This window comes from Lethenteron reissneri, chromosome 40, assembly GCF_015708825.2.
Source record: "Lethenteron reissneri isolate LAM-NWPU_2019-01 chromosome 40, ASM1570882v1, whole genome shotgun sequence".
NCBI lineage: Eukaryota > Metazoa > Chordata > Hyperoartia > Petromyzontiformes > Petromyzontidae > Lethenteron > Lethenteron reissneri.
Genome location: NC_083818.1, coordinates 2,756,199 through 2,781,319, shown reverse-complemented (window position 1 = coordinate 2,781,319; position 25,121 = coordinate 2,756,199). Strand labels below are relative to the sequence as shown.

The following is a 25,121-nucleotide window of genomic DNA, read 5'->3' as shown; positions in this document are numbered from 1 at the left end:
TGCGTGTACACGCGTGTGTGAGTGTAGATGTACATCTGTTCTCACGCGTGTGTGTGTACGCGCAGGCAGGCGTGTTACACAGCTACACGCGTATACCGTTACGTACGTGTACACATATGCTCACATACCTTCACACTAACACGTGTATGCGTGTACGCATCTACACACGTATATACAGACACCTGCATACGTACGCTCACACACGCGTATACCCTCACGGCTTTATACATACAGAGCACGTGTACATATACGTACACGTGTGTGTATATGCACAATGTACGCATGTGCACACGCGCACAAATTTAAAACGTGTGCCCTTCGTTAATATACAGGACGCACATTCGATTACATTCACTCGTATACATTCATCAACAGCGACGTCACCACCGCGCTGTGCCAGGCTAGGTGCACTTCAAAGCCACGGAGAAGTGTGGCTCTAGGCACACACACACACAGACAGACGTACATACACACACACAGACAGCCGTACATACACACACACGCAGAGCACGTGTCTCCCACCCCACCCCGCCCCTCCACCCCCACCCCACCACCCCCACCCACCAATACCCCGCCCCCGTGGACCACGTGACCCTGCTTTGCTGTTTTCGAGTTTTTCCAAGTAGAGCGAACCACCCGCGAAATACCCGCGGGGGTGTCCGTAGGCCACCCCGGCGGGCGATACCATCGGCCTCGCACAACCGAGGGGTGTCACGGCCTCGTTCAAGGCAATCGACCAGTGGCGGCGCATAGCGGCTGCGGCCAGCACCGTCGCCCGCTCGAGTTAGACGCGTCCGGTGCTTTCCCCCCCGGCGCCCCTCGAGATGGGCTCGCCCGGAGCTGGTTCTGAGAACTGCGCGTCGCCACTTTCTCAGAAGGCGACGCATTCGGGGAAGAGAGAGGACCGCCCAGCGCTTCCAGGAACCCAGGTGATGTCGGGACCGTGGTGATGATGATGATGGTGGCGATGGGGGCGGCTCTGCTCACCCCACTAAGTCGGGGGGCAGTCGCTTGTGTTACCGCTCAATCCGTCCGCGTTGGGGCTTAAACGCTTTCAGGCTACCGCTTTACTGCTTTTTGAAACGCGTGATGCGTAATATCGAGTTAATTTTTTTTGTCACGGTTTAAATTGTGAAAGTTTACATTTTTATTTGTCGAGTTTTCTTACGGCCGTATCTTTAATTTTCTCGGTTGGGGTAGGTGGTGGTGGGGGTTTGTTATTGTTGGAAGACTGCAAGTTTGAGATGATGGGAGTGTGTTTGTTGGTGGATTTTCGGATCTGGCTGGGTTTGAGTTCCCTGGTTCTCCAGAATTTTTGTCGCCGCGATGTGCCCCCAAGTTGGTCTCGGCTTGGGGTGGGGGGGCTTTTCTTAAATGTCACGTAAAAAAATGTTTCCTCTCTCTCTCTCTTTAAAAAGTTTTACTCCCGTGGATATATTGACGTCTTAAATTCTCGGTTGAGTTGGTTGTGTTTGCTCTGGTCCCACCCTCCACCCCCGGTTGATGGGACCATTTGGGACGTTAGTTTGACTGTTTAGGGGTTTGAGTGTTTGGAGGGTTCTTAGCGGTGTCGGGGAAGAGTTTTTGGGGCTTTGGTGACTGTAAAGTTTACGCGAGTCTGCAGACATGGCGAGTGGGTCGGCGGGCATTGATGTGTGACGCATGTTAAAATGTCGAGGCTCTCTCCCCACACGTGTCGCACTTGCCGTATGTGTGTGTGGGTGGTGCGTGTGTGGGTGGTGTGTGTGGTGCGTGTGTGGGTTTGCCGAACGTAAGAAGATTCACGTGTTGTGTTTGATGTATGTGTTTTTGGTGGTGGTGGGATTTTGAGTTTTACAGGTGTGTGTGTGTCGTCTGTAGTTATGGGTTTTGAGAGTTATGTGGCCCGAATAATTCGCTGTCGTTATCTCGGGGGATTGGACCTTGGCTGCTGGATAGGGTGTTGAAGACTCTCTGCTTAGAGGTGTTTAGGATCTTGGTTTTAGTGGAGTTGAAGACTCTGGTTAGTGGTGTTTACCACGCTGGTTAGTGGTGTTTACCACGCTGGTTAGTGATGTTTACCACACTGGTTAGTGGTGTTTAGCACGCTGGTTAGTGGTGTTTACCACCCTGGTTAGTGGAGTTGAAGACTCTGGTTAGTGGTGTTTACCACGCTGGTTAGTGATGTTTACCACACTGGTTAGTGGTGTTTAGCACGCTGGTTAGTGGTGTTTATCACCCTGGTTAGTGGAGTTGAAGACTCTGGTTAGTGGTGTTTACCACGCTGTTTAGTGGTATTTACCACCCTGGTTAGTGGTGTTTACCACCCTGGTTTTAGTGGTGTTTACCACCCTGGTTAGTGGTGTTTACCACCCTGGTTAGTGGTGATTACCACCCTGGTTAGAGGTGTTTACCACGCTGGTTAGTGGTGTTTACCACCCTGGTTAGTGGTGTTTACCACGCTGGTTAGTGGTGTTTACCACCCTGGTTAGTGGTGTTTACCACCCTGGTTAGTGGTGATTACCACCCTGGTTAGAGGTGTTTACCACGCTGGTTAGTGGTGTTTACCACGCTGGTTAGTGGTGTTTACCACCCTGGTTAGAGGTGTTTACCACGCTGGTTAGTGGTGTTTACCACGCTGGTTAGTGGTGTTTACCACGCTGGTTAGTGGTGTTTACCACCCTGGTTAGTGGTGTTTACCACCCTGGTTAGTGGTGATTACCACCCTGGTTAGTGGTGTTTACCACCCTGGTTAGTGGTGATTACCACCCTGGTTAGAGGTGTTTACCACGCTGGTTAGTGGTGTTTACCACGCTGGTTAGAGGTGTTTACCACGCTGGTTAGTGGTGTTTACCACGCTGGTTAGTGGTGTTTACCACCCTGGTTAGTGGTGTTTACCACCCTGGTTAGTGGTGTTTACCACACTGGTTAGTGGTGTTTACCACCCTGGTTAGTGGTGTTTACCACCCTGGTTAGTGGTGATTACCACCCTGGTTAGTGGTGTTTACCACCCTGGTTAGTGGTGTTTACCACCCTGGTTAGTGGTGATGACCACCCTGGTTAGTGGTGTTTACCACCCTGGTTAGTGGTGATTATAGTTAGTGGTGTTTATGGTTGTTGTGCAGTTTTTCGTGTGTTTTATTCGCTGCGTTACGGGAGGGTTGTTGCATAACGCGGCGCGTTGGTGGTTATGTGTGTGTGTGTGGTGTGCGGGTGGTGGTGGTGTTTCGCTGCGTGGTGGCTGTGTGCGTGAGGGTTGTTGTGTGGTTATATAATGGAAAATGTCGCGTGTTATAACGGGCATATCTTGCTTGCGTGTGTGGGCGAGTCGGGGAGTGTATAGGGGAGCGCACACGCGCGTGTGTGTGTGTGTCTCTATGCAAATGTGAGTGTGACAGTCCGGGTGTAGGTGTTGGGAGTTTATTTGCGAGAGTGTAATGGGTTTGTGGGTATGAGAATGGGTTAGGGTGTGTGTATGGGTTAGGGTGTGTGTGTGTGTGTATGGGCGAGGGTGTGTGTGTATGGGTTAGGGTGTGCGTATGGGTGAGGGTGTGTGTATGGGTGAGTGTTGGTGAGGGAGGGGTGTGTGTGTGGGTGAGTGTAGGTGAGGAGGTAGGGGTGTGTGTGTGGGTGAGCGTTGGTGAGGAGGTAGGGGTGTGTGTATGGGTGAGTGTTGGTGAGGGAGGGGTGTGTGTGTGTGTGAGTGTTGGTGAGGGAGGGGTGTGTGTGTGGGTGAGTGTTGGTGAGGGAGGGGTGTGTGTGTGGGTGAGTGTAGGTGAGGAGGTAGGGGTGTGTGTGTGGGTGAGTGTTGGTGAGGGAGGGGTGTGTGTATGGGTGAGTGTTGGTGAGGTAGGGGTGTGGTGTATGGGTGAGGGTGTGTGTATGGGTGTGTATGGGTGAGTGTTGGTGAGGGAGGGGTGTGTGTGTGGGTGAGTGTTGGTGAGGAGGTAGGGGTGTGTGTGTGGGTGAGTGTTGGTGAGGAGGTAGGGGTGTGTGTGTGGGTGAGTGTTGGTGAGGAGGTAGGGGTGTGTGTGTGGGTGAGTGTTGGTGAGGAGGTAGGGGTGTGTGTGTGGGTGAGTGTTGGTGAGGAGGTAGGGGTGTGTGTGTGGGTGAGTGTTGGTGAGGAGGTAGGGGTGTGTGTGTGGGTGAGTGTTGGTGAGGAGGGAGGGGTGTGTGTGTGGGTGAGTGTTGGTGAGGAGGGAGTGAGGGGTGTGTGTGTGGGTGAGTGTCGGTGAGGAGGGAGTGAGGGGTGGTGGGTGCGTGTGTGTGTGTGGGTGAGTGTTGGTGAGGAAGGAGTGAGGGGTGTGTGTGTGGGTGAGTGTAGGTGAGGAGGTAGGGGTGTGTGTGTGGGTGAGTGTTGGTGAGGTAGGGGTGTGTGTGTGGGTGAGTGTTGGTGAGGTAGGGGTGTGTGTGTGGGTGAGTGTAGGTGAGGAGGGAGTGAGGGGTGTGTGTGGGTGAGTGTAGGTGAGAAGGGAGGGGTGTGTGTGTGGGTGAGTGTCGGTGAGGAGGGAGTGAGGGGTGTGTGTGGGTGAGTGTAGGTGAGGAGGGAGTGAGGGGTGTGTGTGGGTGAGTGTAGGTGAGAAGGGAGGGGTGTGTGTGTGGGTGAGTGTCGGTGAGGAGGGAGTGAGGGGTGTGTGTGGGTGAGTGTCGGTGAGGAGGGAGTGAGGGGTGTGTATGGGTGAGTGTCGGTGAGGGGTGTGTGTGGGTGCGTGACTTGGCTCTGGGTGCTTGTGGACGCGATGTCTCCTGCCAGGTGACGTCAGCGCGCGCGCGCGGATTCCGCGGCGCGCGCGACAGGGTCACAGTGACACAGACAGTGGGGGGGGGGGGGGGGTGACGCGGGGGGGTGACGCGGGGTGGGTGACGCGGGGGGTGACGCGGGATGGGAGAGAGAGCGACACGAAGGGAGACACGGGGGGAGACACGGGGGGAGACACGAAGGGAGACACGGGTGGAGACACGGGGGGAGACACGATGGGAGACACGAAGGGAGACACGAAGGGAGACATGAAGGGAGACACGGGTGGAGACACGATGGGAGACACGATGGGAGACACGGGGGGAGACACGGGGGGAGACACGGGGGGAGACACGAAGGGAGACACGAAGGGAGACACGAAGGGAGACACGGGTGGAGACACGATGGGAGACACGAAGGGAGACACGATGGGAGACATGAAGGGAGACATGAAGGGAGACACGGGGGGAGACACGGGTGGATACACGAAGGGAGACACGAAGGGAGACGGAGTGCCACATGGATAGACACGGAGAGACGCGGTTGGCGCGAGACGCCTCTGTGTACGGTGACAGATGATGATGATGATGCACCAGAGAGGCTCGGAGTTTGCGCGGTTCGCTGTGGTGTGTGTCCCACCCTCACACCCCCCCCTCACCTCTCCCTGTCCCACCCTCACACCTCACCTCTCCCTGTCCCACCCTCACACACACCCCTCACCTCTCCCTGTCTCACCGTCACACTCCCCTCACCTCTCCCTGTCCCACCCTCACACCCCCCTCACCTCTCCCTGTCCCACCCTCACACTCCCCCCACCTCTCCCTGTCCCACCCTCACACACCCCCCTCACCTCTCCCTGTCCCACCCTCACACCCCCCCTCACCTCTCCCTGTCCCACCCTCACACACACCCCTCACCTCTCCCTGTCCCACCCTCACACCCCCCCTCACCTCTCCCTGTCCCACCCTCACACCCCCCTCACCTCTCCCTGTCCCACCCTCACACCCCCCCCTCACCTCTCCCTGTCCCACCCTCACACTCCCCTCACCTCTCCCTGTCCCACCCTCACACACACCCCTCACCTCTCCCTGTCCCACCCTCACACCCCCCTCACCTCTCCCTGTCCCACCCTCACACCCCCCTCACCTCTCCCTGTCCCACCCTCACACCCCCCCCTCACCTCTCCCTGTCCCACCCTCACACTCCCCTCACCTCTCCCTGTCTCACCCTCACACACCCCTCACCTCTCCCTGTCCCACCCTCACACACTCCCCTCACCTCTCCCTGTCCCACCCTCACACACACCCCTCACCTCTCCCTGTCCCACCCTCACCCCCCCCTCACCTCTCCCTGTCTCACCCTCACACTCCCCTCACCTCTCCCTGTCCCACCCTCACACACACCCCTCACCTCTCCCTGTCCCACCCTCGCACACCCCCCTCACCTGTCCCACCCTCACACACCCCCCTCACCTCTCCCTGTCCCACCCTCACACCCCCCTCACCTCTCCCTGTCCCACCCTCGCACACCCCCCTCACCTCTCCCTGTCCCACCCTCACACACACCCCTCACCTCTGCCTGTCCCACCCTCGCACACCCCCCTCACCTCTCCTCACCTCTCCCTGTCCCACCCTAACACACACCCCTCACCTCTCCCTGTCCCACCCTCACCTGTCCCACCCTCCCTCCACAGCCCCGTCTCCTCCAGCTCGTCCTCCCTCGCGTCTCTCGCCTCTCGTAACCCTGCTGCCGCCGCCTCCCCCCGGCGCACGCTCCCTCCGGCACATAGCCTCGCGTCTCTCTCTCTCTCTCTCCCCCGCGTCTCTCCCCGTATCGTCTGTCTCTCCACGCGTCCCACCCTGGCGGCCCTCCCCGTGGCTCTACGTGTCTCCACGCGTCTCACCACCCCCCGTGTCTCTCCCCGTCCCGTGTCTCTCCCCGTATCTCGCCCCGTGTCTCTCCTCCTATCTCCCCACGCCTCTCCACGTGTCTCTACGCGTCTCACCACCCCCTGTCTCTCCCCGCGTCCTCACCCCCTGTCTCACCCCCTGTCTCTCCCCGTGTCTCGACCCGCGTCTCACCACTCCGTGTCTCTCACCGTATCTCGCCCCGTGTCTCTCCCGTTCTCTCCCCGCGTCATCACCCCCTCTCTCACCCCCTGTCTCACCCCCTATCTCATCCCTTATCTCATCCCTTGTCTCTCCCCGTGTCTCCACGCGTCTCACCACCCCGTCTCTCCCCGTATCTCGCCCCGTGTCTTTCCCGTGTCTCTCCCCGCGTCCTCTCCCCCTGTCTCCCCCCCCGTCTCCCCGCGTCTCCCCCTGTGCATCTTGCATCTCACCCGACTTCTCCTCTACCGTCCACGCAGCGTGCGTGTGTGCAGGTTTCGTGTACGATGTGTGCGGTGCATGTCTTTTGACTGACTTGTGTGTGAGTTGTAGAATGTGTACGTGTTTGTTGTGTGGTGTGTGTACGGGGGTGTTTCACCGGGAGTGTTTGAGTGCGGGTGTGCTTATGGTGAGTGAGTGGGGTGTGGGGGATGTGGGGTGTATGTTGTGTGTGGGGTGTATGGTGTGCTATGTATATGGTGTGAGTGTGTGTGTGGTGATAGTCAGTGGTTAGGGTGAGTGGTGAGTGCGTGGTGTGTATGGTGTGTGTGCTATGTATATGGTGTGAGTGTGTGTGTGGTGATGGTGAGTGGTTAGGGTGAGTGGTGAGTGCGTGGTGTGTATGGTGTGTGTGCTATGTATATGGTATGAGTGTGTGTGTGGTGATGGTGAGTGGTTAGGGTGAGTGGTGAGTGCGTGGTGTGTATGGTGTGTGTGCTATGTATATGGTATGAGTGTGGAGTATGTGGTGAGTGTGTGAGTGGAGAGTGGTGATGGTGAGTGGTTAGGGTGAGTGGTGAGTGCGTGGTGTGTATGGTGTGTGTGCTATGTATATGGTGTGAGTGTGGAGTATGTGGTGAGGGTGTGAGTGGTGAGGGTGAGTGGTGAGTACGTGGTGTTTTCCGGAACTAGCCCCAGACACCCTCCTCCCCCCCCCCCCCCCACGTTCCCTTGCTGCTTCCCCGAGATTAGAACCGCGTACCGCAGCCACACTCACACACACAGCGCGTGAAGTTTCTGTGCAGTCCGGGCACAACAACAGTCTGCAATCAATAGCACAGGAATTCAATTTATAAAGTAAGATCAGTCTGTACATACCTCAAATACATGCGGCCAATGCATGCAACGCAGTCGATAAATTATTAATTAATTGCCATGCAGTCTATAAGTAAGCATCGTACAGTACTGTGTACAGTCTATAAATGAATCATTACAGTCTATATAAAAAAAAACACGATAAAGTCTAGCCAACATTGCAATCCATAAATTCTGTAATCGCTATCACGGTGTGCATACAGTATATAAATAATGTTTTTATCGATTCGGTCCGTCCCTAAATCGGAACTCGTGATCATGATTGCACACATAATAAATGACAGCCATACACACAGTCTCTCTAACATCGTGAACGACTGTAGCAGTAGTAGTAGCGGTGTCAACATCGCCCGCGTCCAATGCAGTCTATAAATAATCAAATATCGACTCACCGCCGCTGCCGCTGCTGCTGCTGCAAGCGCTGGGGTTGCTTTCAGAGACGGCCCCCCTTGACCGAGTCTCATGACTCTCTCTGCAGGAGGGTCTTGCCACGTTTTCCATTGACAGTGGGGGTTTAATAACACTGCGTCACAAGCATCTTAGTTTTTTATCCCTGGGTAGGAAGTGTTGTTTCCTAATTGCTAATGCCTCAAAAGTACAGAAAATGAGTATTAGACCCCACCAACTTTGCTTTTGTGACCAGGACAGTGATATTTTGAAATGTACCTATTTTCGATGAGAACACGCGGTGTGCATTTCTGTCATTCCTTCACGTAAAGTCCTGGTCACAAAAGCAAAGTTTGTGGGGAATAATAGCCATTCTCTATACTTTTGAGGCATAAGCGATTAAAACATAACATTTACTACCCAGGGACAAAAATCGTGTTACATGGTGTAATTGCTCCTGATGCAGCTGCGTTGTTTGTGTGTTTTTCTCATCTCTCCACCCCCCCCCCCCCCCCCCAACTTTAATGATTTTTTTTGTTTAAACTTTGGCATTTTAAAAACTTTGCCAACAAAAAATGTGGAGCGTGCCCGCCTCGCTCGTGGCGGATTACGTCAATTCCCGCTGAGCGAGTCCCGCTTGCCTTGCCGCGGTTGATAAACATCCCCGCGGTTGATACATCCCCGCAGTATTAACTAGGGCGGGTGGTGGTGGGGCGGGGAGGAGGCAACCCGCTGGGATCCGAACCGCGAAAGCGGAGCCCCTACGCACGCAAAGTCGCGCCACCACCGCTCGTTTGGATGTTTTGGTGGTGGTGGTGGTGGGGCAGGGAGGCTGAGAGGTGCGGGCGGGTGGGGAGCCCCCCCCCCCCCCGAATTATCTTCGCCACAGTGAGGGGGGGGGGGTGACGATTGCAGAGCTGCGCTATAGATAGATTCGGTACCCACCCCTCGCACACTACGCATAGCACGCGTACCGCATACCACACACACACACGTACCACATTCTGCACACCACACGATGCACAGGCTATATACTACTGGACATAACACACGCACACACGCCCCACACACGCACCGTACACACACCGTACACACACACTACTCACGCACTATACACACACATACGACACTCACCCCACACACCACACATACACACCCCCACACACACCCCCACACACGACACTCACTCCACACACCCCACACTCACCCCACACCTCACACACACCCCCACACAACACACACCACTCTCCCCACACACCCCACACACACACACCGCCACACACACCCCCCACACACACACACCCCCACACACACCCCCACACACCCCCACAGACACACACACCACTCACCCCACACACACACCGCCACACACATACACACACCACACACTCACCCCACACCTCACACACCCACAGACACACACCACTCACACCACACACACCACTCACACACACCCCCACAGACACACCACACACCATACACACCACACACACCACTCAAACCACTCGCACAACTCAAACCACACACACACAACTCAAACCACACACACCACTCACACAACACACACCACTCACACCATACACACCACTCACACCACTCACACAACTCAAACCACACACACACCACACACACCACTCACACCACTCACACACCACTCACACCACACACACGTGTGTAACGCGACACGAGCTCTTCCTCGTGCCAGGTCACGCTGCCACCACAAGGAGGGGTGGGGAGGCTTGTTTGTGTGTTTAGGGTATGGGTGGCTGTGTGACAGGGTATGTGGGTGTGTGTGGCTGAGTTAGTACGTGTGTATGTGTGGGGAGGAGCAGTAGCATAGCGGTGTAGCGCACTGCGCTATGAACCCAGCGACCCGAGTTCGATTCCTGCTCACGGTCAACACCAGCGACGATTATCTAAACCGATCCTGGGCCTCCCCAAGGTAGACTCAGCCCCAAATGAGTACCTGGTGCGATGTGTAAACATCGTCACGAGAGAGACAAAGGCGGCCACGCGTGGTTTTGGCCGCCCACTCCTCGTGTGCAGTACCGGGAGCTGCTTAATAAACTTTATAATTTTATGAAACTGAAACGAGAGATCAGGATCTATGTTCAAACTTGGCTCCCAGGGGTTTGTGGTGTACAAGTCTTTTCAAGGCGGTTATTACTAAACCCATTACACACGTACTGGCACACAGATATACTGACACATCACGCACACACACAGGAACACACCACACACACACTAACACACCACACACAAATACTATCCCAACCACACACTGCCAGACTCAACATTCCCATTCACGGCTAACATCAGTGAAGAATATCTGAACTGGGCCTGGGCCTCCCCCTAGGTCGACTCAACCATAAACGAGTAATCAGTACCTCCGGTGCGCTGTGAAAACATCGGCGCCGGGCATGGTTTCTTTTTTATCCACAAATTATCCATATGCGAAAGCGAGACCGCAAATTACTCTCCTGGGGTTTATACGCAGCAGCAGCAGCAGAAGCAGCAGCAGCAGCAAGCATCGCCTCCTGCTGGCAAGAGGCTCATGCCGCAGGCCACTCTTACAAATTGAGACTCCTGTTCTCCTGGGTTCCCCCCTCCTCTGAAGAGCTTCTTCTCACCTGCTAACGCAAAATCAACTTGAACATTCAATTGGGTGATTGCTTATTACAGCACTTGCCCCAAACAGCCTGTGTGAGGGCTGGCTACACAGGGCAGGGGGGGGGGGACTTTTGTCACTTGTATACGGGTAGCCGTAGGCCAGGTACATACACACACAGGTGATCCCCAACGTATCCCCCCCTCCTCCTGCTCTCCCCCCACGTGACTCCTTAATGAGTGTCTTTAATGAGCAATATGCTGTGCGGCTTAGCAGGAACATCGTGTTCCCTGTGACTCTCTCTCTCCCTGGGGGGTGTTGGCGAGCACCTATTAAGGTCGGCGTGTGGGGGGGAGGGACGCGGGGAAGTTTGAGGGGGGGTCAGACGCGTGCCTGGCCGCTTTTGTCTCCCCGGTAATTGATGATGAGTTGGTTTTTCTGGCCTTGCAGCCACCATCGCTCCCATCCGCATCATCGGAATCGCCACTCGTCAACGCGAACTTCACAGCCGACCTTGCCTCCTATCCCCGAGCCACTACCATCATCAGCACCAACATCATCATCATCATCGGCATCACCAATAGCACCATCATCATCGCCACCATTCCAATCGTCACCACTGTCTTCAACATCGGCCATGCACACGGCGCCGACGCCCAACAATACCACCGCTGCGACGTCACGCTACTGGTCTCCCACCAATTGTTAATTACTCTCGTGTTGGTGGTGGTGGTGACACAGTGGTGCTGATGACACGGTGATGCCGATTACCCAATGGCGATGAAGGCGTCCGAGACTCGCCACGCGCTCTGCACTCACGGTTGAACTCCAATAAAGATCTCCGCGTTTTCCCCCCCTCCCTCCATGCCTCTGCCCTCAATGTTGTCTAAAGTTAGCTCCCGTGTGGTCTCGCGAAAGAGAGATGGGCGGGGTCAGGGGTGACGGGGCTAAAGGTGGCACGGACAAGTCAGGGCTGACCTTGCATGGCCAGGAGTGAGAGGTCAGGGGTCATTTTGAGAGGTCAGGGGGGCAGGGGTGATGCTAAGAGGTCAGGGGTGATGTTGAGAGGTCAGAGGTGATGTTAAGAGGTCAGGGGTGACACTAATGGGGTAGAGAGGTCATGTTGAGAGGTCAGGGGTGATGTTGAGAGGTTAGAGGTGATGTTAAGAGGTCAGGGGTGACACTAATGGGGTAGAGAGGTCATGTTGAGAGGTCAGGGGTGATGTTGAGAGGTCAGAGGTGATGTTAAGAGGTCAGGGGTGACACTAATGGGGTAGAGAGGTCATGTTGAGAGGTCAGGGGTGATGTTGAGAGGTTAGAGGTGATGTTAAGAGGTCAGGGGTGACACTAATGGGTTAGGGGTGATGTTGAGAGGTCAGGGGTGATGTTGAGAGGTCAGGGGTGACAAGGCTGGCAGTGCGCATGAGGGGTGACATTAAGAGGTCAGGGGTGACAGGTCAGGCCTTGGGGCAAATGCGAAATGTAGGGGTTGCGGTTATGGTTGTAAGTTGGTGTTCTGGGGGCTCGGGTTTGAGCTCGATCTACGCAGGCAATGTCAAGAGTGGGTGAGCTACTCCCTCTAGTGGCAGTGATGAGTTAGTGTCACACTCGTGTTGGTATTAGTTGGCGCGCGTGGGGAGTGTTGTGGTGGAGAACGCAATGAACCCAGCCGACCGAGTTTGATTCCCACTCACAGCCAACACCAGTGACGAATGTCTGAACCGGTCCTGGGCCTCCGCTAGACCGACCCCCAGCCTCGAATGAAGGCCGCGGCGAGTCGAGCCTTCCAGCAGCGCGCAAGTTGACGCCAGCCAGGGGAGAGTGCGGGGGGTTCCGTGCCGTGCTGATCCCCGTGCTGCAGCCCCCCCCCCCCCCCCCCCGCAGGCTCTGGGTTTGGCTGCCAAGTGGTGTGGGGGGGGGGGCTATGTAATCTGGCAAATTCCTTGCACTGTGGCCCATACCCAACTGCATTGCGTTGCCACTGTGGTGTGTGGTTGGCGCGTGGCCCTACGAACCCGGCGACCCGAGCTCTATTCCCACTCGCGGTCAACATCGGTGACGAACATCTAGGCCTCCCTTGGGTCGACTCAGCCTCTCAAACGGGAACCCGATGCGATGGGTGAACATCGCCACCCGGGAGACAAAGGCGGTCGTGCGCGGTTGCTGGCCACCCAACCCCCTCTTGTGCCGTGCCGGCCTTCACAGGTGCTGCTTGCTAACAGCACTTGCCCCAACAGTCTGTTAAGGCTACACGGGGGGATATTTTTTGACGTGTGTGTGGTGGACGTGTGTGGAGCGGGTATAGGTGTGGTGTGATTGGGGGGTGTAGTGGTTGGCACATTTTGCCCCAATGCCCGGCGAGCCCGAGTTCGATTCCGGGCCACGGCCAACATCGGTGGCTCCTGGGCCTGCCCTCTCGGCCGTAAGCGAGTGCCTGGCGTAGCAACTAAACACGGCAACTGGCGATGATCCCACCACTGGCCAACACCACCGCTCCCCCCCAAGAGGTTTGACGTGCCAGCCTGAATAGGCGCTCGCTAACAGCACTTTCCGCAGCAGCCTGTGTGGGGGTACATCCCTGCCCAGTGTCCGTGTCTAACGGCGTGCATCGCTGTGCGTGTGTCCGTGCGTGCCTGTACCTGCCCCCCCCCCCCTCCAACCCCACAGTATTCGGACTTCCCCCCCCCCCCATCCCAGCTCCCTTGCCTTCTCGTTGCCGCTTTCCCGCCCCCTCGGCGGCCACTTGCAATGGCGTTGCGACGCGGTTGCCCCGGCGACGGAGGAGAAGTCGGTTTCTGCGGCGACAGAGGAGGCTTCCTCGGCGACGGCGGGGACCCGAGCGGTTTTCGCAGCGACGTCAGCGGCGTCGTCAGCGGCGGCGTCGGCGTCGTCAGCGGCGGTGCGGGGCCAGAGAGCGTGCGGGAGTTCACGCAGCACGCGCGCGACGTGCTGCGCAACCTGCGGGAGCTGCGCGCGCGCTGCGCCCTCACCGACGTCACGCTGCGCGCCGGCGGGCGAGACTTCCCCGCTCACAGCGCCGTGCTCGCCGCGTGCAGGTACGGGAGGGGAGGGGCGCGGCGGGGGGGTCACGGTACGGGAGGGGAGGGTGGGCGGGGGGGGGGGCAGGGGTCACGGCACAGGAGTGGGAGGGGGGGTACGGGAATGTCACTGTGGGTGAGAGGGGGGTTAAGGGGGGCATGGAAGGGAGGCACAGGTACAAGGGGGTGGTGGGGGCAGTACTAGAGTTGAGGGGGGGGGGGGCAGTTGAAGTTTGTTTATTCGAATCGGTGAGGGTAGAGCCATCAACAAAGGCAAAGATCCCCGTGTAGCCTTCACAGACTATTGGGCCAAGCGCTGTTAGCGAGTAGCACCTATGAAGGCTGGCAAGGTACACGAGGGGGTGGGTGGCCAGCACCATGCCACCACCATCATCACCGTCACCACCACCGCTGCAATCGCCATGAGAATTGGCGATGACCGTTGACCCCCATGCCCTGTATCTCTCTTCTCGCCCCCCCCCCCCTCCGCCACCGCAGCGGGTTCTTCTACAGCGTGCTCGCGGAGTCACGCGGCCCTGCCGGCTGCGGCGGCGGCGGCGGCGTGAGGGTGTTGCCCTTGCCCGGCGTGGACCCGTGCGGCCTCGAGGTGCTGCTGGACTTCATGTACACGTCGCGCCTGCCGCTCTCCCTCGACTCCGTGCTCGGCGTCATGGCCGCCGCGCGCTACCTGCACATGGAGCACGTGGTGCGCACCTGCGAGGCCTTCCTCGACAGGTGAGGGGGGGAGAGCGTTGAGAGAGCGCGAGTGTTGAGAAGGAGTGCGTGTGTTGAGAGAGTGTTGAGAGCGAGTGTTGAGAAGGAGTGCGTGTGTTGAGAGAGTGTTGAGAGCGAGTGTTGAGAAGGAGTGCGTGTGTTGAGAGAGTGTTGAGAGCGAGAGAATGAGAGAGCGAGTATGTGGACAGAGAGCGAGTTTGAGAGAGTGAGGGAGAGAGTGAGGGAGAGAGTGAGGGAGAGATTTAGGGAGAGAGAGTTAAGGAGAGAGAGTTAGGGAGGGAGAGAGTGAGGGAGAGATTTAGGGGGAGGGAGCGAGGGAGAGATTTAGGGAGAGAGAGTTAGGGAGAGAGAGTTAGGGAGAAAGTGCGAGAGAGAGAGTTAGGGAGAGAGTGTGAGAGAGAGAGAGTGAGGGAGAGAGTGAGAGAGAGAGTTAGGGAGAGAGTTAGGGAGAGAGTTAGGGAGAGAGAGTTAGGCAGAGAGTTAGGCAGAGAGTTAGGCAGAGAGTTAGGCAGAGAGTTGGGCAGAGAGTTAGGCAGAGAGTTAGGGAGAGAGTTAGGGAGAGATAGTTAGGGAAAGAGAGTTAGGGAAAGAGAGTTAGGGAGAGAGTGCAAGAGAGAGTGCAAGAGAGAGTGAGAGTTAAGGAGAGAGAGTGAGAGAGAGTTAGGGAGAGAGTTAGGGAAAGAAAGTTAGGGAGAGAGAGCGAGAGAGAGAGTAAGAGAGAGTGAGAGTTAAGGAGAGAGAGGGAGCGAGAGCACGAGTGAGTCAAAGGGACATCGTCTTGCTGACACCTGACACCCGCGTGTCCCCGTGGTGTCCCCACAGTCCCCAAGCTCTGCCGGAACGTCTCCGCAATCTGGACCCCAACTTCCACGGCTCGTTCCCCCCGACGCTGCTGTGCGGCATAAACCCGGGGCTCCCCCTGGGGGGCCCCCTCGCTCCCCCGCCGCTGTTCCTCCGGGGCCCCCCGTCCCCACCGCCCCAGCCGCAGCAGCCGCAGCAGCCGCAGCAGCCGCAGCAGCAGCAGCAGCAACAGCCGCAGCAGCAGCACCACCCCCTGGGCCCGCCCCCTCGCTTCACTTTCCCGGACCCCCCTCCTCCCGCCGCGCCCCGCCGCTGGGCCTCCGCCCCGGCCCCTGCCGCCGCCGCAGACCCCGCGAGCCCCTCCGGGGGAGGCCCCGCGGCCGAGGCGCCCTCGGAGGGGGCGGGGCCCCCCGGCGCCCCCTCGGCCCGCCGGGAGTCGGAGCCGAGCAGCCCTCCTGACAGCCACCGGGAGGTGGCCCCCCCCGGCAGCGGCCAGGTCAAGTCCTGCAACTGGAAGAAGCGACGGTTCCTCGTGCAGACGACGTCCAGCTCGTCCACCTCGTCCTCCCCGCCGTCCTCCCCCTCCTCCTCCTCCTCGTCGCCCACTTCGGACAGCGGTGCGGGCGGCGGGGACGCCTGCCCCCCCACCCCCCCCGCGACCGTTGCCGCAGTGGCGGTGGCGCCCTCCACTCCGCCCACCCGGCTCTCGCCGGCGCCGGAGGCCAAGGTGATGACCACGCTGTCTCCCGTGACGCCGCGCGGGAGGGACGGGAGGGACGGGAGGGACGACGGGGCCCCCCCGGCTCTGTTCCCCTGGGACTTGGGCTCCATCGTCGCCAGCGCCGCGGCCCAGCCACCGCCTCGCCCCTCCTCCTCTGCCCCCGCCTCCTCCTCTTCGCCGACGCCGCCACGCGCCACCTGCGTGGCCGCGTTCGACATGATGAAGCTGGAGGGGGGGTCGGAGGCCAGGGGGCCGGCGGGCGAGTGGGGGCCACCGCCGCCGCCGTCGTCGGCGGCGCTCACGCACTTCAAACAGCTGGTGGACAGGTGCGTGGGGCGGCGTCGTCACCTTGACCCCCCCCAGTGCCACGTCTCCCCCCCCCACCTTATCACCCCAGCGTCTCCCCGTGGTCGCGTGGATTTTTCTCCCGAGTCCTCCGGTTTTTCCCTCCACATTTCGAGTCAACGTGGTGCGTCTAGAGATGATTTGCCCGCTACAAATGTCCGCGTGATAAGCCACTTCGTAGGGCTATCATTCGTGATGGCCAGGCCGTTTCTGAAAAAGAGCCACACAGACCTTACAAGGTTAATAAATACCTGTGTCTTTGTTTGCGTTTCTCCCTTGTGATGGGACTTTGTAGCATGAATGTTGAGATTTATACGGGCATGGGGTGACCAATAAGGTCTGAATTGATAATTGTTTTTTTACCCTTCTATCTGCCAACAAAACTGACACCTTTTTTTATGATGAGTCATGTTTGCATAGACCACACTACCTGCAGTCATAATGCAAACAAAAAACATAACTCTGATAATGTATGCACTGTCCTTGAAAGTTGATTGGTCCACACCCGAAACAGCTTTCCTTAGAGCCTAGTCTCACATGGGTTGGACCAGATGACGCCAAAAGGCGCACTAATACGGTAGGGCACTGATAAGGGGTTGACAGGTATGTTAAAAAATTTATATATATAATATATATCATTCTCTTGATGACGATCGCTTGTGTTGTGATCAAAACGTCGTATTTTTTACACACTTTAATTTAACTCACTCTGTTGTTGTATCCTCAAATCTTGTAACTCAATTTTAACCCACTTCCAAATGTGGTATCGAATGCAAACTTGGTATACTAATGTCACACTGATGACAATACTATATTCTATCATAAAAAATAAAATACAAATATTTCTAAACATTATTTTTTATACGTTATGTTTCGGCTTGGGTCTAATTGTCCACGCTCAACTGACGTTGGCTGTATTTGGCCACGGTCCCATATGTTATGCCAAGCTTCGGGGCCACTTTCTGGAGTCGTGGAGTTCTGCCATTACTAGTACATTTCATAAAAGCGTGTTTAAAAAAGAGTTTTTAAAATATTACTTATTTGTTATTTTCTTTGAACCTGGCTACGTGAATTTACCGAAAGACCCAAATAATATGAATTCCTGCAGTCACGAAAGATTTCAACATATATTTAGTTAATGGGAGGAGTGGCCGTGTTAACGAGCGCGGCGTTCCCGTGGCGACGCAGGCTCAAGGAGGAATCGGGGGGCTTCAAGCGGCCCGAACTCGGCCTCCCCGTGGCCCACGGCGCCGACAGCCCCCCGCCACGCGGTGACGGCCACGCCGCCTCTCCCGGCATCGCTGGCTCACCGGGACTGGCCGGGTCGCCCGGCCTGATGAGCTCGCCAAGCCACGACGGACCGCACGGTGAGAAGCGGAGCGAGCGAGCGAGCCGGGGAATCTGATCACGATTCGGGGTCCCGATTCCTCACTCGCACGGAGACCCACAAACACACACGGAGACCCACAGACTCACACAGACACCCACATACACACACGGAGACCCACAGACACACACGATTCGGGGTCACGATTCCTCACTCGCACGGAGACCCACAAACACACACGGAGACCCACAGACTCACACAGACACCCACAGACACACACGGAGACCCACAGACACACACGATTCGGGGTCACGATTCCTCACTCGCACGGAGACCCACAAACACACACGGAGACCCACAGACTCACACAGACACCCACAGACACACACGGAGACCCACAGACACACACGATTCGGGGTCACAATTCCTCACTCGCACGGAGACCCACAAACACACACGGAGACCCACAGACTCACACGGACACCCACAGACACACACAGAGACCCACAGACACACACAGAGACCCACAGACACACACAGAGACCCACAGACACACGATTCGGGGTCACGATTCCTCACTCGCACGGAGACCCACAAACACACACGGAGACCCACAGACTCACACAGAGACCCACAGACACACACAGACCCACAGACCCACAGACACACACAGAGACCCACAGACACACACAGAGACCCACAGACACACACGATTCTGGGTCACGATTCCTCACTCGCACGGAGACCCACAAACACACACGGAGACCCACAGACTCACACAGAGACCCACAGACACACACAGAGACCCACAGACACACACAGAGACACACAGAGACACACAGACACACACAGAGACCCACAGACACACACAGAGACCCACAGACACACACAGAGACCCACAGACACACAGAGACCCACAGACACACACAGAGACCCACAGACACACACAGAGACCCACAGACACACACAGAGACCCACAGACACACACAGAGACCCACAGACACACACAGAGACCCACAGACACACACAGAGACCCACAGACACACACAGAGACCCACAGACACACACAGAGACCCACAGACACACACAGAGACCCACAGACACACACAGAGACCCATATACTAAGAGACCCACATACTCGTATACTCGGAGACCCACATACTCGTATACTCGGAGACCGGCAGGCTCACGCACACAGACCCACGTACTCGGAGACCCATAGGCCCACACACAAGAGACCCGTAGACTCGTACTGAGGCCGGCAAGCCTCACACGTGTGTGTCCACCCCCTCCTCCCGCGTGTAGACCCCACGTGCGTGCGCGCGTGCGGCGCGTGCGGCCTGGGCTTTCCCGAAGAGGGCGCCCTGCGGCGCCACATCGCTCGCATCCACGCCGACGACAAGCCCTACAAGTGCGACACCTGCCACGCCGCCTTCCGCTACAAGGGCAACCTCTCCAGCCACCGCACCGTGCACTCCGGTGGGCACCTAGCCTGGCACGGCGACCGCCACTGTAAACTCACGCGGGCACCTAGCCTGGCACGGCGACCGCCACTGTACACTCACGTGGGCACCTAGCCTGGCACGGCGACCGCCACTGTACACTCACGGCACCTAGCCTGGCACGGCGACCGCCACTGTACACTCAGGCGGGCACCTAGCCTGGCACGGCGACCGCAACAATGCACTCATTCACGCAGGCACGTAGCCTGGCGCCGGGATAACAAAGGCACTATACACTCACTCGCTTGGGCGGGCACCTATCCCGGCACCTAGCCTGGCACCGGTCCAGCCACTCGTACGTGTGCGGGCGAACACCTAGCCTGGCAGTCGCCGCCCCGGGCGTGAGTGTGACCCTGGCTGTGACCCCGTGCCCCGGTGATGACCCAGCAGGAGAGAAGCCCTACCGCTGCACGGTGTGCGGGGCGCAGTTCAACCGGCCGGCCAACCTCAAGACGCACACGCGCATCCACTCGGGGGAGAAGCCCTACAAGTGTGACACCTGCGGGGCCTGCTTCGTCCAGGTGAGGCACGCACGCACGCACTCGCTCAACCGCACTCACCTAATATGCACTCGCTCACCCGCACTCGCTCACCCGCACTCGCTCGCCCACACTCGCTCACCCACACTCGCTCATCCGCACTCGCTCACCCGCACTCGCTCACCCGCACTCGCTCACTCACCCACACTCGCCCATCCACACTCACTCACCCGCACTCGCTCACTCGCACTCACTCACCCACACTCGCTCACCCGCACTCACCCACACTCACTCACCCGCACTCGCTCACCCGCACTCACTCACCCGCACTCGCTCACCCGCACTCACTCACCCACACTCGCTCACCCACACTCACTCACCCACACTCGCTCACCCACACTCACTCACCCACACTCGCTGACCCACACTCACTCACCCACACTCACTCACCCACACTCGCTCACCCGCACTCACTCACCCGCACTCACTCACCCGCAACAGCATCGCCTGATACCCCTGTTGCGATGAGACACTCTGGACACACCAGATTTAAGCCACAGCAGCGGGGACAATTGTCTAAAGCATCGCACCTGCGTGCTTGTGCTGGTGGTGGTGCAGGTGGTTCACCTGCGCGCTTGTTGTCGTGGTTGTCGTGGCGGTTGTGCAGGTTGCTCACCTGCGGGCCCACGTGCTCATCCACACGGGGGAGAAGCCGTACCCGTGCGAGACGTGCGGGACGCGCTTCCGCCACCTGCAGACGCTCAAGAGTCACATCCGCATCCACACGGGAGAGAAGCCCTATCACGTGGGTCCCAGCACACTCGCCACCGTGCCCGCCACATCCGCCACAACACTCGTTGCGCTATACTCGCCGCACCGTACGCGCTCGCGCACATCCACTCAAGCTCACGCGCACACTCGCTCGCTCGCTCATTGGCTCGCCCACTCGCTCACTCGTCCGTGCGTGTGCGTGTGGCAGTGCGAGTCGTGCGACCTGCACTTCCGCCACAAGAGCCAGCTGCGCCTGCACCTGCGCCAGAAGCACGGTGCCATCACAAACACCAAGGTCAAGTACCAGGTGCTGGACGCGCCCGAGGGCGGCGCGGGGCTCGCCGGCGAGGGGCTCGCCGGCGAGGGGCCCGCCGGCGCCGGCATCGGCGCCACGGGCGGAGGGGGGGCGCCCCTGGCCGACGACGGGGGCGACGCGGGCCGCCCCGTGCCGGCGGCTCGCGGCCCCGAAGCGGGGCCCGCGGCGGGGGCCCCCCGCCAGAGCCCTGACACGGAGCCCCCGGCGGCACCCCTCGGGTTCCCGCGCAAGCGCAGCTCCAGCGGCGGCGGCGCCACCTCGTCGGACGACGACGATTCCGGACTCTCGATGAACGGGGACCCGGAGTCGCCCGTGGCCGGAGCCGGGAGGGCGCCGTGCGGCCTGCGCTGGGTTTAGCCGGGCCTACGCCGGGCCTACGCCGAGCCTACGCCGAGCCGCGCCTGGACGGGTTCGGCCCTCTTTCGCCCAGCCGGCTCGCCCATCGGCCTTCGTCCGACGAGGACTTGGCGAGGCTTCGCTCACGGATTCTTGCTGCTCCCCTCCCCTCTCCCTCCCGACCCCGAGCCCCCCCCCCCTACCACCGTTGGTACGAGTTGGACTCCCGGTGAAGGACACGTTTCAGTGTTGGGGGAGCCGGTGGCAGTGGAGCCGACGTTGGTGGTGGGGCTGGGAGGGGGGGGGCTACGTGCACCTTAAGAGCCCGCGGTGGGGTCCGGGTTCGGCTCCGGGCCCAGCCCTCCCGTGGTGGTGGTCGTTATCTCGGTTTGTGTTTTTGGTCTTCGTGGAATTATCGGGAGACGGCCGCGGCGCGGCGCCGACCCTGCAGGAGATGCCGCGCCTCTCCAGTTCCGACGACGTTCGACGACGACGTCGCCGCCGGCCGTCTCGATACAGACGACGACGCCGCAACATCAGCAGAGTCTACGCCGACCGACCGCGACGCTCGCGGCGTTGAACGTCAACAACGGCGGTAACGGCAGCGTCAAGAGCTGCGTCGACCTTGGGTCGAATTATTCGCCTGAACTTTGGTGTCATCAGCAGTAGCAGCCGCCGCAGCAACACGATGCAATGATCGGTGACAAATCGGTCCTCATCACGGCAAACCCTGCCGATGCTCCGTGTGGTGGTGGTTCCAGTCGCATTGCCGACCGGATACGAGAACACACGGGTACACGCGCAGGTGTTCACACACGCATACAGGCACACGCAGCATTACGCACACACACGTAGACCGAGATACACAGGAACACACACAAGTTGGTGCAGACATACACAGGTACACACGGAAACACAAACGTCCGCGTAAAAGTGCCAATGCCGCTGGCACGTGGTTGGATGCCGTTGGCCCGGTGTTGGGGCCGACATTCCACACTTGCTTGGGGGGTAGGCCAAGTTACGCAGGCACAGCGCGCGGGAACACGCGTGTTGGCCGGGACACATCACATGCACAGGTGTACGCTCTCAGATGTGCACCCAAAGACGTGCGGAGTCAAAAGCGCAGACAGATGCACGGCTACACACAGGTGGGCAGACAAGATCACGCACAGGTAGGCACGGGTACAGACACTCGCACGCCGCCCGCACGTGCAGGTGGACGCGGGCAGTGGACAGGTGGGAACGGGTGGAGACCACCTGTCCACCGCCAGCGTCGTCCTGCCTGTGTAGCTACGCAGTAGCAGCGTTCAAAGTTTCTGCTTTTGAGCGGCAGCAGTCAAATCCGCACGGGGATCCAGATTCTCACCCTAACTCATCCCGACTCTACACACAGCCTCGACTTTACCCCTGGCTCTAGACTCTACCCATGACTGTACCCCTGGCTTTCGACTCTACACATTGCCTCAACTCTACCCCTGGCTCTATACTCTACCCATGACTCTTCCCCTGGCTTTCGACTCTACACATTGCCTCAACTCTACCCCTCGCTCTCAACTCTACACACAGCCTCGACTCTACCCCTGGTTCTAGACTCTGCTCATGACTCTACTGATGACGCTAGACACTAACCCTGAGCCTAGACAAGGTCCGTAAGAGAAGGCCGATCTGTATTAACACCTTTGATACCAGCCTCTCAGCATTTCCCTTTTCTGCTTTTACCAAAATTCCTAATCTCTCCCAGTAATTAAGCCAACAACAAAACTAATTCAAATGGTAATCATTGTTATTTCATAATAATTCCGACAACAAAGAGACGGCTTAAAAGCTACAAGAACCACAGACGCGACAATTAATCGAAGCAGCATAAACATGTAAAATGGCGGCCGTGTCGCGTGGCCCCTGCGTTGCCTAGCAACAAGGGGCGGCTATTGTATTTAAGTGAGGTAAATGTTATAAATGTTGTCGTTATAAGATACCTTATTCTATTACACAGATATCTATGAATACTATGTATGTGTTGTGAACGCGAGCCAGATTCGCGTGAGGCGAGAGTTTTGGACACGTAAACCACTGTTGGCGCTTTGGCGGGAAAACGAGACGAGAGCCATAGAGGCGCGTGCGGCGGGGCACGTGTGTGTGTGTACACGTGTGTGTGTGTGTGTACACGTGTGTGTGTGTGTACACGTGCGTGTGTACACTTGTGTATGTTTACTCGTATGTATACGCGCGCTTGTGAGAATATCTGTGTTGTACATCCGTGTGGGCAGTGGTTATGGCACCGCGCCACGAACCCGACGACTCAAGTTCGATTCCCGCTCACGGCCAACACCAGTGACGATTATCTGTCCGTCGGAAACGGTCCTAGGTCGACTCAGCCTTAAAGGAGTACCTGGTGCGACGGTGTGTAAAACATCAGCACCGGGGAGACAAAGGCGGCCGGGCGTGGTGCTGGCCACCCACCCCTCATAGGTGCACTGTGCCAGCCTTCATGCTAACAGCACTTGCCCCAACAGTCCGAGAAAGACTGCAAGGGGGATCTTTGTCCTTCTGTACACCCGTGTACGTGTGTGTTTACAAGTGTGTACGCAGGTGTACGTGTGTGTGTGTGTGTGTTTCCCGCCTGTGGCGTTTGTGTGTGCACCATTCGTGTAAACGTGTTTCGGTGAGACTATGTTTGTGTACGTGTGTGTTTGTCAGTGTGTGTTTGTGCACTCGCTAAAAGCACTTGCAAGACTAAATGCGTGTACACATCAGTACACGCGTGTATGTCAAAGCGTGACTGAATCTGCGTGCGCGTGTGTTACCTGTCAGTATACTGTGCGTGTCTATGCACATGCATTTGATGGTGAATTGTACGTACACGTGTACACACAACGCGCGTGCACGTGTGCATTGCGCGTGTGTGTGTACACGCGCGTGTGTGTGTGTACACGTGTGTGTGTGTGTGTACACGTGTCTCCGCTCCCGTGACATGTAGACACTGCCGACGCGAGCACACGCGTGCCTTAATGATGACGACGGTGATGGTGGTGATGGTGGTGATTGTGATGATTGTGATGGCGATGGTGGTGGTGATGGTGGCGATGGTGATGATGGCGGCGATGGTTGTGATGGTGGCGATGATGGTGGTGATGGTGGTGGTGGCAATGGTGGTGATGGAGCCCAGCTCTTAAGACAATGGGACCCGCTTTTGCCTTTCAGTCTGTGTGGCCAAGCTGTATTCGTGTGTGTATGTGGATTTACGTGTGTGTGTGTGCGTACGCATGTCAATGTCTTTGTGCGTCTTTTGGAGGTGGGGGGGGGGGAGCGGTGGCGCATCGGTTGGCACACTGCACTAGGAGCCTAGCTCAACTGGGTTCATTCCCCGGCCATGGCATAAGTGGCGTCTAGAACTGCCCTGGACCTCCGCTCTAGGTCGACTCAGCCTTAAATGAGCGCCCGTTGCGGAGCGTGTAAAAACATCAGCACTATGTGAGACAAAGGCGGCCGGGTGGGGTGTGGTGCTGGCCACGCTACCACCTCCCCCCCCCCCCCCTCTCTAGGTGCGCCTTGCCGGCCTTAATAGGTGCTCGCTAACAGCACGTGCCGCCCCTCAAGCAGTCTGTAAGGCTACACGGGGTGTGTGTGTGTGGCGTGTGTTGAGTGTTTGTTGTGAAGGAAGGGGTGGGGGGGTTGTTTTTGCTTATTGGTTATAAATGTAAATATTTTGCCAAAAAGAAAACAAAAGAACTTAAGGTGGTGACGATGAGGAGAGGCGTTAATTGAGTTCAACAAACGGGGGGGTATGTGGGGGATAAAATATATAAACTCAATAGCAAAATCTATTTTTGTGTAA

At 57.7% G+C, this 25,121-nt stretch overlaps 1 protein-coding gene across 2 annotated transcripts; it reads left to right on the top strand.

Annotated features, from left to right (window-relative positions):
- Positions 1-618: 618 nt before the first annotated feature.
- On the top strand, positions 619-23,282 carry LOC133352419 (B-cell lymphoma 6 protein homolog). 2 transcript variants are annotated; one of them, XM_061568048.1, is made up of 9 exons: positions 619-929; positions 13,583-13,971; positions 14,452-14,688; positions 15,511-16,536; positions 17,744-17,922; positions 19,188-19,361; positions 19,775-19,905; positions 20,531-20,668; positions 20,843-23,282. In XM_061568048.1, the coding sequence occupies exons 1-9, from the start codon at positions 825-827 to the stop codon at positions 21,305-21,307; spliced, it is 2,844 nt and encodes a 947-aa protein (XP_061424032.1). In that variant the 5' UTR covers positions 619-824; the 3' UTR covers positions 21,308-23,282. The 2 variants fall into 2 exon arrangements, with proteins under 2 accessions (XP_061424032.1, XP_061424031.1); XM_061568047.1 differs by having other exon boundaries at positions 19,772-19,905.
- The last annotated feature ends 1,839 nt before the right edge of the window (positions 23,283-25,121 follow it).